Below are 12,823 nucleotides of genomic sequence, written 5' to 3' on the forward strand. Positions count from 1 at the left end.
AACCTATTAATTCTGTTGTATACCAGCTGAAGGGTGATGTGTTTCCAGTGTATACAGCTAGGGCACAGATGCACAATATATAACTGAAGGGCCAAAATGTAGCCAAGGGTCACCTTCAGGACAAAGCTGAGGAACTTCAAGCTCTCACTGCTAGTGATAGTAAACAAAAAAAAAAAAAAAAAAACTCATTTTATTAATCTACAAAGGAAGAATACAAGCAAATTTGGTTCTATTTATATTTGAAGTTTATATGCAGCTTCGGTGCAGACCTTTAGCTTCCATCAATTTGTCAAGGTATCCCTCAGTACTGCAACAATTGGGCACTCCTGTGCTAGGAGATAAGGAAGAACAATTGCAAGCTCCATACAGCAAACTATGCTTACCGCAGGGAGAGTCTACAGCCTTCCAGAAGGCCACTTCCAGCCCATACACACTTGCTACAACAGACTGTTCTCTTTTTCCAAAGGCACATGAGCTTGATCCAATGCCCACTGAAATCTGCAAAAAGATCCCCATGTACTTAAAATGGATAATGGGGCACGTCATAGTGAGGTCACCTTTGCAAAAGCTCTTCCTAAATTTATTGCTGACACCTGAGGTTGGCCTTAGGGAGAGCCTGAAAAGATGGCATGAATCAGTGGCCCCAAAGCGGAAAATTTTCAGTGTAGCTTGTAATTAAATTTTCCATTCACATTAATCCCTTCCTAGGTAGTTTATTTTAAAGTTGCCTTGATTCCCACATATATCCTATCTGCATGCAGTGTCTGTAATACCTTACCTTTTATTAACTGACAAAAATCAGATTAACCTGACTAGCACAGTTATCATTAATGTTAACACTACAGGAGTCTCTTTAAATTTGAGGCACAGTAATTAAACTAAGTCATGTTTAAAGAGCTTTGTTCCACAAACACACTCAGTTCACTTCAGATCAGATAATGTATAACAGTGTACTGGGAGAAAAAAGAAAGGGGGGAAATGTTTACTGACCGAATGTGATGGGAGCTGTATTCTCCCTTCCTAAACATAAACATGCACAAGGAGAGATGTGTTTTGCATTAGCAGATCAACTACACATTAACTGGGCAATACAAAAGAGGAGGGAAGAGTGCAAAGACAAATAAAACACTAGGGAAAAAAATAGCTAGTTGTTGACAATGAGGGTCAACTGCTGAATCTAATCCCCAGCCTAATATGCTTTTATAGCCACATTTATCTTCTTCTAACCTCTATTTCCTAAAAATCACTTAAAACAAAACCAGCACAAAACGTATATGAACTCTGGACATACAACTCTTCCATAGGATACTAATTTTTAATGGTCACTGATATTTTAAAGTAATTAATGAATATTATATATAAAAATATAAGTATATAAAAACATTACATTCGTAAAAAACAATGTGCAAAGTATTCTTTAATGGTTAGGTTAATAGCCCACAGAATTCAGTGTCGCCCATCATTTATATCTAAATGGCTAATGATGAGGAGGAAGAAGAGCAGCACACAAATCCATAGCAAATATTGATTTAAGCTATAAGGTAGCAGGTTACCTTTCTGATCACAGCTACTATTACAGTAATACAAACGTCCTTGATTGTTTTAAGACCTTCACTGTTGAGTAATTGACACCTTTTTTTTTTGGGCAGGGGATGCAGGCTGCAATTCAACCCATATGAAGGCTAGTGATAAAAATGCAGTGAATAATGAATGATGTTTTCTAATTACATAATTCTCTCAAATAAGTGAAATAAGCAATTCAAACCTCTGGAAGCATGGCAATTAATGGCAGTTATATCCACTCAATAAGGAACCTGATAACGACACATACATTTTTGCTCCTTCTATGCTGAAGAGGTATATACACAATGAACTATAGAAGACAATTCAATAGAAACTTATGACTCTTACCTGTGAGTACAGCTTTTGCTGAAGGATCTGCCAGGTCCAGTGCTGATTTCCCATCAGTGTTCCGAATGTTTGGATCAGCTCCGTGCTGCAGCAGCACTGTGCAGGGAAAGCAGAAACAATATCTTACCTCAGGGACACACAGATTATTTACTGGTAAGGGTCTCCTCGGCATGGTGTAAGCATAAACACACATTGCACAATTTTCCCTGTTTTTTTTTAAATACACTGCAGCAAAAGATCCTCTCTTGAGTAAAGCTAAGTTGGCAACTTAAGGTATAGTAAAGATCACATGACTTAGCATCATAATCATGAAACCTGAATATTTTTTCAATATACAGTTTTCATTCCCTCCTGCAGGCAGCTATCTGGGAAGCTGTGTTCACATTGACTCATACTGTGAAATATGCTAACTGTGGAACCTGCTCTGTCTTTACTACCGCTGTTGCTGCTGCTGCTGCTCCTTTTACTGCTGAATATCCAGATCCTTCTATCTCAGAACAGTAGTAATGCTCAAGTCTTTTAGTGGCTCACCATTTACAGAGAAACTTTACCACAACATACTCTCGGTGTCCAAAATTTGTAACAAGTAGGGTAATGTGTGCTATTCTGGTACCCTGCAATCTGGATGCTCAGAAGTTACTACCCTCCACAATATTTTTTTCTACTGAAACTACTGAGACAAAAATTCAATTACATAAAAATATCTGAAGCAGAGAGCAGTATACAACCATAGGCATGTATGTGGTAATTCACTGTAGCAATATCCTACAAGAGCCTTTGCAAGAAACTGGAAATGGATATTCCACACTTAAGCAATCTTAAACAAAAATAACTACAGTAATACAGTTCAGGCCTTTTGCTTTCAAGACCAAAACATTTCCTAAAGAATGGGATGACAAATAGTGAAGTCCACGCACCAACATCAAATATTAAATACCAGGAGACCAATTGTCCACTGCCCTGTATACTGCACAAAGTAAGTAAAATGCTACCAATTCTGAATGACCATTTTATACCCACTTTACACAGGTGTGAATGATAGTAGAGTGTCCATGACAGTGCAGAATCAGTCTCAAGAACACTATAGGTAAGAAGAAAAGCAGGTGTTTGGGGCAGCTCAAGCAACAATGCTCACCGTGAAGCTGCAAGACTACAATGGATTTATGATGAAAAAGTACTGGGAGGTATTTCATCTTGCAACTGATAAAACCCCAAACATTTAACTGACAGGATTCCAGAAAGAGAATGTGATCCAGCACAAAACCAACTAGTCAGTAATAATCATATCTAACCAGTGAGAGATTCTTCAAAGAAAACACCTGCTTTATTACAGATTGAGCTAGGAGCACCACCTACACTGAAGTCTGTCTGACATGTTCCCATAAGACAACCGTGGTTTTAGTTGTTTATAACTTTGCTAAACTTTAATCATTTAGGCTGAAATTTCCTATGCCAGGCTTCTGCCTCAGTCTTAATTTTTGGGTGAAAGTTTCAACAAAAGTAGTTTGTTTCAAAGAATAAAAGACTGAAGAAAGATGTTGTTTTGCCCATGTTAAAGTCATACAGCTGTTTTGTTGAAAAGCTCTAGTACTTTCATGCTTTAGAACAGGGACCTGAAATGTGGCAGGGGGCACATGGGTTCTGGTGTCAGAGATGTGCCTTTTGCTGTTCTGGGCAGGAAACTCAAAATTTGGCCACATTATGAGCCTTTGAATAATCTTAGCAAATGCTCAGAAGAAACTTTGTTAGAGTTTCCCTGTAACTGCTGATCCCGGTGGCACCAGGCAGAAAAATGAGGAAAGGGAGACAGTCTGCACTGTCAATGCTCCCTCTACTATGCCCAGGTATCATGGAGGAAAAAAGCAACCTGTCTCAGATGCAGAGGAGACAAGACCTGGACCGAGGGAAGGGAGCAGATTGGTACAAGGAGCCAGGGAAAGGGTATTGAGACTGAGAGATGGAGGGGAGAAGCAGAGGGTAGAATACTAAGGGGAGAGAGAGATCAGATGAGAAGGTTGGGGGCAGGGGACTGGAACTCGCTAGGCAGGAAGACTAAGACAAGGAGCTGGGGCAGAGGGAGAGAGATTGGAAAGGGGCTAGAAGGGACAGACAACCAAGACTGGATGAGGACCCCAGAGAAGCCAGGGTTTGGGGATGGCAGGTGCAGGGAAGCAAGTGGAAATCTAACAGGGAGTTTGCTGTGGGAGAAAAGGGCTGGCTGCGAAAGGAGAGTGGGGCTGTGTTTACACTGCCACTTTCAGCGCTAAAACTTTAGTTGGTCAAGGGTGTGAAAAAACACATACCCCTTAGCGACAAAAGTTTTAGCACTGAAAAGCGCTAGTATAGACAGCACTCCCAGCGATAAAGCTACCGCTGCTTGTTCAGGGTGGTTACTTTTTTATCGCCGGGAGAGCTCTTTCCCCGGCCATAAAGTATGACTAGACTGCCCACATCACTGCACTGCTGCAGCCGTGCTGTAACATGGGCAGTGTAGACATACCCCAAAAGTGTGATGAGAGGAGTCATCGGGGGTAGGGTGGGGTGGGTGTATGGAGATTAGAACTAACTAGATTGGGAGACTGGAACAGAGACAGGCCGGAGGTGACAAATGCAGAAGGGTCTGTGACCACTGGAGTATACTCCCTATTCTCCCCTCTGGAACCTAAAATGGAATACAAAATTTCTGAGTCTGCTCCGCTGCCACCAGACATCTGTGAAACCCACTGGCAAAACGCTTCCTATTGCCCTCTGGTGCCTTAATCATGAAACAATCCTCCTGTATTCTTCTACCTCATTCACCACACACCTTCCAATTTCAGCAACACAAGGCAGGGGTCCTACAGACAATTGCCTCTTTTACTACACAACGCTGATTCATTCCCAGAGCAGGTCCCATCCTATGCACTGTATGAAGCAGGGGTCCTGTGGGGGGAAAAATTAGTATGCAATCACATAATTAAAGACTGCATCATAATGCAGAATTACTGCAGAGCGAAAATCCCATTTTGTAGCTCCACAATACAGAAATACCACTAGACAGTATCCCCTTCCAAATTTGTATTTAATTCAAACTTTTTTTAAAGTCTGGCAGTCAAAATAAACAGGTATAAACAATACCATTACTTACCCATTAGGCCTTTTTCACAAACTTTTGTAAAACCAGTACAGAACAGTTTTCTTTTAACTGATCCTTTATATAAAAGATGAGAAAAATCAAAATCCTGTAAACTTAACTATCCAAAAGCTTTACATGGAATTCAACTGCATTCACCATCATTATGATTCTTAACTTATATAGATTGCTGGTCTTCACTGATGCCTCACATTTCTTCACATGACACATAAGATTGTTTTAATTACATTTGTTACTACAGCAATCAGTACAACAGATAGTTAACAAAGGTCAGATTCCCTTCTCCCCCCAAAAAAATGAGAGTTATAAAGTTACATAGAGCATGAATTACAGCTGCTGTTAAGTGCTTCAGGCTACTCCCAACTTGATATAGCAGGATGAACCCTGAAAATAAGGCCGTGTCTACACTAGCACTTATGTCAGCAAAACTTCTGTCACTCAGGGGTGAGAAAACATACGCCCGAGCCACATAACTTCTGCCAGCATAAGCGCTTGTGTGCACAATTATATGTCAGTGGGAGACGCTCTCCCGCTAACACAGCTACCGCTGCTTATAAAGCTGGTTTTATTATGTCAACAGAAGAACTCTCTCCCACCAGCATGGCGTAGCTATAAGAGCACTCTTACAGTAGTACAGCTGTGCTCCTATAAGCTTGGAAGTGTAGACATGGCCTCACCACTTGATCTAATGCCGCTTGGCATGGTTATTTTCAAAACGACTGAACTTGATCATTTTGCGGTCAAAAATTTGTCTTCCCTTTAAAAAATAGTGAGTAAATGATTTCACATTTAAATATACTGTATTCTTACCTTTCCAAATTTTCCCTGGCAAGACTCAATGAAAGCTTTCCTGAGTAACTACAAGACCACAGTGAGTCAACAGTGTGCCCCTGTTGCCAAGAAGGCCAATGGCATTTTGGGATGTATAAGTAAGAGTATTGCCAGCAGATCGAGGGACGTGATCATTCCCCTCTATACGACATTGGTGAGGACTCATCTGGAGTACTGTGTCCAGTTTTGGGCGCTACACTACAAGAAGGATGTGAAAAAATTGGAAAGCGTCCAGCGGAGGGAAACAAGAATTATTAGGGGACTGGAACACATGACTTATGAGGAGAAGCTGAAGGAACTGGGATTGTTTAGTCTGCAGAAGAGAAGAATGAGAGGGGATTTGATAGCTGCTTTCAACTACCTGAAAGGGGGTTCCAAAGAGGATGGATCTAGACTGTTCTCAGTGGTAGAAGATGACAGAACAAGGAGCAATGATCTCAAGTTGCAGTGGGGGAGGTTTAGGTCGGATATTAGGAAAACTTTTTCACTAGGAGGGTGGTGAAGCACTGGAATGCATTACCTAGGGAGGCGGTGGAATCTCCTTCCTTTGAGGTTTTTAAGGTCAGGCTTGACAAAGCCCTGGCTGGAATGATTTAGTTGTAGACTGGTCCTGCTTTGAGCTAGATGAACTAGATGACCTCCTGAGGTCCCTTCCAACCCTGATATTCTATGATTCTATGATAACAAAAATGGAAGTAGTCTTCCAATTCAGTGGAAGAGAACCTCTATGGGCTTGTCCACACACAGACTTTCATCAAAATAATAATCTGTTTTCATTCACACTTTATTATAAATTGAAGCTAAAGTTATTTAAAACCCACAGCCTGAAATAAAAGAGCCCATGGCCATATTGTGAACTGAATTCCAACCCTATGCTCATTGTACCAGAATGCACCGCCTTGCTGTCCAGAACTGCTGAGCATCCACAACTACTATTTACATCAGCTACAGCTGCAAGCAATCAGCACTTCTGCAAATCAGGCACCAGATGTTCCAAGTTGAGCAACCAGAAATAAGGAACCGACTGTGGTTAACTGAAATTTTGATCTAAATGACTCACCCCGCACCACCGAGAAAGTCTGTGGCCCAGCCAGGAACGGAACGAAGTTATACACAATGGATCACTCACAGCATCCCAGAGCTATTTGCAGTCTCAGTACAGGAATACAGCACTGACTCATTCAGAAGGTTATCTTAGCTATCAAAGAATTTCCGCAATCCTGCAAAAACCTATGTGGCCATCAGAGAAGTGATTGTTTGGTGCACTGGGCATACTAGCTGAGAGAGCAACTGGTATTTACTCGTCGTGGGCATAAATTCTTATTGTCCTTATTGTCTGCATGTAGAGCCAATATTTGTCATGAGGATTTTGTCTAAGCCAGGTGATGTCTGGAAGTACAGAAGTGGCTACTGGCCAACAAAGTGTTAGTGTTTAGCAAGACACTTGTGATCCAGGAACACCGAAGTCCCTAAAGTTATTGCTCATGTGGTTTTCAGATTACAGTATTTTTTTCCCTTAATTGGGATACATATGAAAGGAATTTTATTCCAAATGAGTTAGTTTTGTTGTTCATAAAACGGATTTAATTAAATCAGTCTTCAGCATATTTTTCTATTATACACTTTTAGCTCCTTTTCATTTTGTTCATTTCTCTTCTTCAAATATCTTAATTTCATTAGTATTGATCTGTGGTCAATGCCTCATGTCCTTCCCGTTCCCATCACCAACCTCCTTTAGTTTACTCTCCGTTTTTTCCTTGGTAGGAGGGAGCAATGGAGGGAGGGGATTCTCTCTCTTAGGGTACACAGGAAAAAAAAAAGGAGGGGGGGGGAGAAAAAGGCTTGGTAGCGAATCTCAGAGCCCAGGTCAATGGATTCTGGTTCAGGAGGCTCAAGCTGCAGTGCTAAAAATAGCAGTATAGTTGAGCCTAGACTCCAGATCATCCCCCCCTCGCTGGGTTTCAGAGCCTGGACTCCAGCCCGAGGCCTAATGTCCACACTGCTATTTTTTAGCTCCACAACACAAGCCCCAGGAGCCCAAGTAAGTTGATCTGCGCTCAGATTCGTTACCATGGGTGTCTCTCTTGCTGTGTAGACATTCCCTTAATTATTTTCATCGTACTTTCCCTCTACCCCATCCCTCCCAAAACATCTCTCTCTAGCCACCATATTTCCCCAGCAGCAGACAAACATCAACCTAATAATCTGGGCCAATTTCACCCTGAGGTTTGGAAACAGTATGGCAACCACAGCAAGTACTGTGAATATATTTCTAACTGTGATTGGGAAAGGGACTGCAACATATTCTGATTTCATCCAATACAGAGAATCTGAGCCACTGATCTTTGTTTGCTTAATATTCCTAATGCTAAAAACCAATTTAAACCTATTTCTTTAAAATGTTTCTAATTGGATGAGGCCTTGTATTAAAGAGATTATTTTATTAAAAGAACTTTTTAAAGTGATATCTATCATTAACAGCTAAATATAAAGCAGCAATAGTAAATTTAGGTCTGGAAGGGACTAGGAGGTCATCTAGTCCATTCCCCTGCACTGAGGCAGGATTAAGTATACCTAGACCAGTGGTTCTCAACCTATTTACCATTGTGGGCCACATATGCACTCTCTGTGTGTTGTGGGCTGCATCTACACAATGTATATACTAACTGTATGGCCCTGAGGATGTCACATGGGCTGTGTGCTAACTGGGGTTGAGAACCACTGACTAAGACCATCCCTGGCAGGTGTTTGTCTAACCTGTTCTTAAAAACCTCCAAGGGCGGGGATTCTGCAACCTCCCTAGGTAGCCTGTTTTAGAAAGTTTTTCCTTATATCTAACCTAAATCTCCCATGCTGCAAATTAAGCAGATTTCTTCTTGTCCTACACTTGGTGGACCTACAACTGATCACAGTCCTCTTTGTTAACAGCCTTTTACATATTTGAAAACTTACCATGCCATTTGACCCCCCAAAGTCTTCTCTTCTCTAGGATAAACATGCCCAATTCTTTCCAACCTCTCCCTATAGGTCGTGTTCAAAGCCTTTCTTCACTGTCACTCTCCTCTGGACTCTCCAATTTGTTCACATCTTAGAGAGTGGTGCCCAAAACCAGGACACCATACTCCAGTTAATGCCTCACCAGTACTGAGTATAGCAGAACAATTACCTTCCATGTCTCACATATGAACATCTGTTAATAAATCCCAGAATATTTGTCTTTTTCACCACAACATCACACTGTTAGCTCCAGGAGCTCAATCTATTCAGTTTAACAGAGAGAAACTTAAACGGTGACTTGCCACATTTTGTAAGTCTGTACATGGGGAACAGAAATGTGATAATGGGTTCTTCAGTTTAGCAGACAAAGGTATAACAAGCTCTGATGGCTGGAAATTGAAGGTAGGCAAATTCAGACTGAAAATAAGATTCAAATCTTTAACACTGAGGGTAATTAACCATTAGAACTTACCAAAGGTTGTGGTGAATTCGCCATCACTGGCAATTTTTACATTAAGATAAGATTTTTCTTCTAAAAGACATGCTCTACTTCAAATAGAACTTCCCTCAATTAATTCCTATTGTCTGTGTTACACAGGAGATCAAACTAGATGATCACAGTGGTCCCTTCCAGCTTTATAACATATCAATCACATTTACAGATAACAGATTGAGATTTTACAAAAAACTAAAATCACTTTACAGCCCAGTGACTATTTCAGCTCTCTCATGCAAACTAGAATTGGTGTCTTCTCCCCTACCCTCCAATGCAATACGGTGACTCAGGGAAACAGCACTGTCAAAATGCAATCTAGCTGTGAAGAAGGTGACATTTTTGCCAAATTCATTTTGAAACACAGTATAAAATTACTCTCTACTACTTTTCTCTAGATTATAATACCTACAAGGTATGCTGTACTTTGTTAACCCAGGACCTGGTAGCACATAAATCTAGGTATTAGCTGTGAACATCACATATTCCCAAACTATATTTAACTGAAGATTTAAAAGCTCATTTCTCTCAGCATTTGAAAGCATCCAAACAATTACACAGCAGTCAAAATGGAATTCACTCTTTTGATGTAGACTAAAAGGTATTTTACCTCCACTATTTCTATACTTAAAACTATTGAAATTTTGATACTTTTTTGTTCCCAGTAGGATGATCCCTTACCTGAAATTCATTGTTTTGTGTCTCAGCTACACTAATCCTGAATTGACAGGTTACCAAGCCTGAAAGTAAAACTGGCCCATGGAGAGAAAAGCAAGAATTTAGCCCATTAAAGGGCGAAGGGGGGAGGTCATTACTCAGCACCTGCCTTATTAGTTTACAGAAAAAGGATTAATCTGAACTGGCAGTAACTATGCCATCAAATACTGCATATAGAAAGCATGAACTGATGTCATATAGCAATGGAACAGGTTCAGTCTGCCAAGAAAGTTGGAATCCTAGTTAAGGGAACTCCAGCCCATCAGTCCCCATGCTGTGATGCCCAGTGCAGTAGTCTGGGAGCTGACCTTGTCTGTGAAGACCGAGGCAAAAAAAGCATTCAGTACTTCAGCTTTTTCCACATCCTCTGTCACTGTGTTGCCTCCCCCATCCAGTAAGGGTCCCACACTTTCCCTGATCACCTTCTTGTTGCTACCTTACCTGTAGAAACCCTTCTCGTTACCCTTCACACCCCTTGCTAGCTGCAACTCCAATTGTGCTTTGGCCTTCCTGATTACACCCCTGCATGCTCTAGCAATATTTTTATACTCCTCCCTAGTCATATGCCCAAGTTTTCACTTCTTGTAAGCTTCTTTTTTGTGTTTAAGCTCACTGAAGATTTCTCTGTTAAACCAAGCTGGTTGCCTGACATATTTGCTGTTCTTTCTGCACATCAGGAGGTTTTGTTCCTGCCTCCTCAATAAGGCTTCTTTAAAATACAGCCAGTTCTCCTGGACTCCTTTTCCCCACATATTAGTCCAAGGGGATCTTGCCCATCAGTACCGTGAGGGAGCGTTTTATTACATTAAAACGGTGGCTCTCAAACTTTTTTTTACTGGTGGCCCCTTTCACATACCAAGCCTCTGAGTGCGACCCCTCCTTATAAATTAAAAGCACATTTTTATATATTTAACACCATTATAAATGCTGGAGGCAAAGCAGGATTTGGGGTAGAGGTTGACAGCTTGCAACCCCCCCCATGTAATAACCTTGCAACGCCCTGAGGAGTCCCGACTCCCAGTTTGAGAACCCCTGCATTAAAACAAGATTACAAAGGGAGCTTGGATTGGAGAGCTATTTCTGCTCTATATGCTTCTCTAACACCAGGGGTGGGGAGGTGGAATGAGGGCTGTGAATTTTGAAGGTATGAGTGGCCTCCATTTTACCCCTCCCAGAAGACAGCTAGAAATTCTGATTTACAGCATTAGCTAAACAGAGATTTACAGCTCAAGAGTAATAAGAAATACTATACATATCCCAATCTTCAATTATATTGAGGACATCTGCCTCATAGCCCGTAGAGCTAGCTTAGCCTATATTTTACTCAGCAGTAATGCAAGCAACCTATAGGTCTGTATCCTGTAAGACACTGGCTTCAACAAGTTAGCATAAGTAAAGTAGGCCTTTGACCCTTAGCACTGGGGGGAAGGATAGCTCAGTGGTTTGAGCATTAGCCTGCTAAATCCAAGGTTGTGAGTTCAATCCTTGATGGGGCCCCTTAGGGATCTGGGGCAAAAACTGGGGATTGGTCCTGCTTTGAGCAGGGGGTTGGACTAGATGACCTCCTGAGGTCCCTTCCAACCCTGATATTCTATGATTCATAGATCAAATGGCCCAATAGTTCCCATTTCCCCAAAATCTAGGGTAATAGCTTGCTCAATAGAGGGAGCTGGTACATAATGATACCAGACAACCACAAGAACATTGAACTGATACTAGGCTTAGATATTCTAGGGTAAAATAGCTGGTAGATTTAATAATAGGTGATGTATATGATAATGGCCTAAAAGGCATTAATATGTTATCCTATAAGTTAAGTGTACCCCACTATTATGAAGGTGAGGAAGTTAGATTTGGACATAGAAGACTGGGCATCAGCATGAACATTCATGTTAGTGCCAAGAACCTATAACACCAATCCACCATTTGGGGGGGGGGGGGGGGGCGGCGTTATGTGGTCTAGTGCTTTCCTGTCTCTACTGATTGTTTTAATAAAAATAGCCATAGCTTGGCTTTGCCCTCAGTCCGAGTGTCTTTGCCACACATCTCAAGGTTTCCTAAAAGATATTGAAGTTGTCAGTTCTAATTCTATGGAGCCTGATTCTGGGATAAGAACCGTATTACCCTTAACTCCTTAAATTAGTACCAATTGGGAATCAATACAATTATTAACCATCTAAAAGGATCAGGCAACAGCTCCCTTGAAAAAAAATGCCTCTCCCCTTCTGGTAAAGAGAGTGAGCACAGATCCTTTCAGAACCTGAAGTCACTGGAAAACACTGCGTAAAAACACCACCCACACCCACCCCTTTTGCTAGCAGACAAGAGTGAGGCAGATACACAATCAGCTTGCATCACCTCACAACAAAGCACTGCCCTGTTTGCTGCAACAAACACAGTGATAAGTTAGAAATGTTTAAGAAGTTTCTGCAGGAATGTCAGAGACTAGTCTCAAAAGAGGATTTTTCCATTGCCCCCACACCATCTTTTCAGTTTTCTATATGCTGCAGATTTTTTACACTGAAAGCATATAACTGCATCATCCAAAATAGTCACGATGGTGTGGGGAGAAATCGCAGTCTTAGAGCATAAAATATATTTCAATAGTTCGTGCTTTTTTCTATGGCCAAAGGGAACAATTTAAAAGGTCCAGAAGGCTTCCCCAAACTAATATTTTAGACTATAAAATACATTAGTACACCATACATAGGAATACACAATGTTTTTTTAAGCTTGTCTTA

The 12,823-nt window shown here is 41.1% G+C and overlaps 1 protein-coding gene across 2 annotated transcripts in view; it reads right to left on the bottom strand.

Annotated features, from left to right (window-relative positions):
- Positions 1-12,823, bottom strand: part of TNKS (tankyrase) — a 287,444-nt gene that overhangs the window by 233,477 nt on the left and 41,144 nt on the right. For both annotated transcript variants that reach the window (XM_084626607.1, XM_084626606.1), the window contains exon 3: positions 1,912-2,007. In XM_084626607.1, the coding sequence (XP_084482733.1) occupies positions 1,912-2,007 (96 nt within the window). The remainder of the gene's footprint in view (positions 1-1,911; positions 2,008-12,823) is intronic.

This window comes from Lepidochelys olivacea (assembly GCF_965140295.1).
Source record: "Lepidochelys olivacea isolate rLepOli2 genome assembly, chromosome: 4".
NCBI lineage: Eukaryota > Metazoa > Chordata > Testudines > Cheloniidae > Lepidochelys > Lepidochelys olivacea.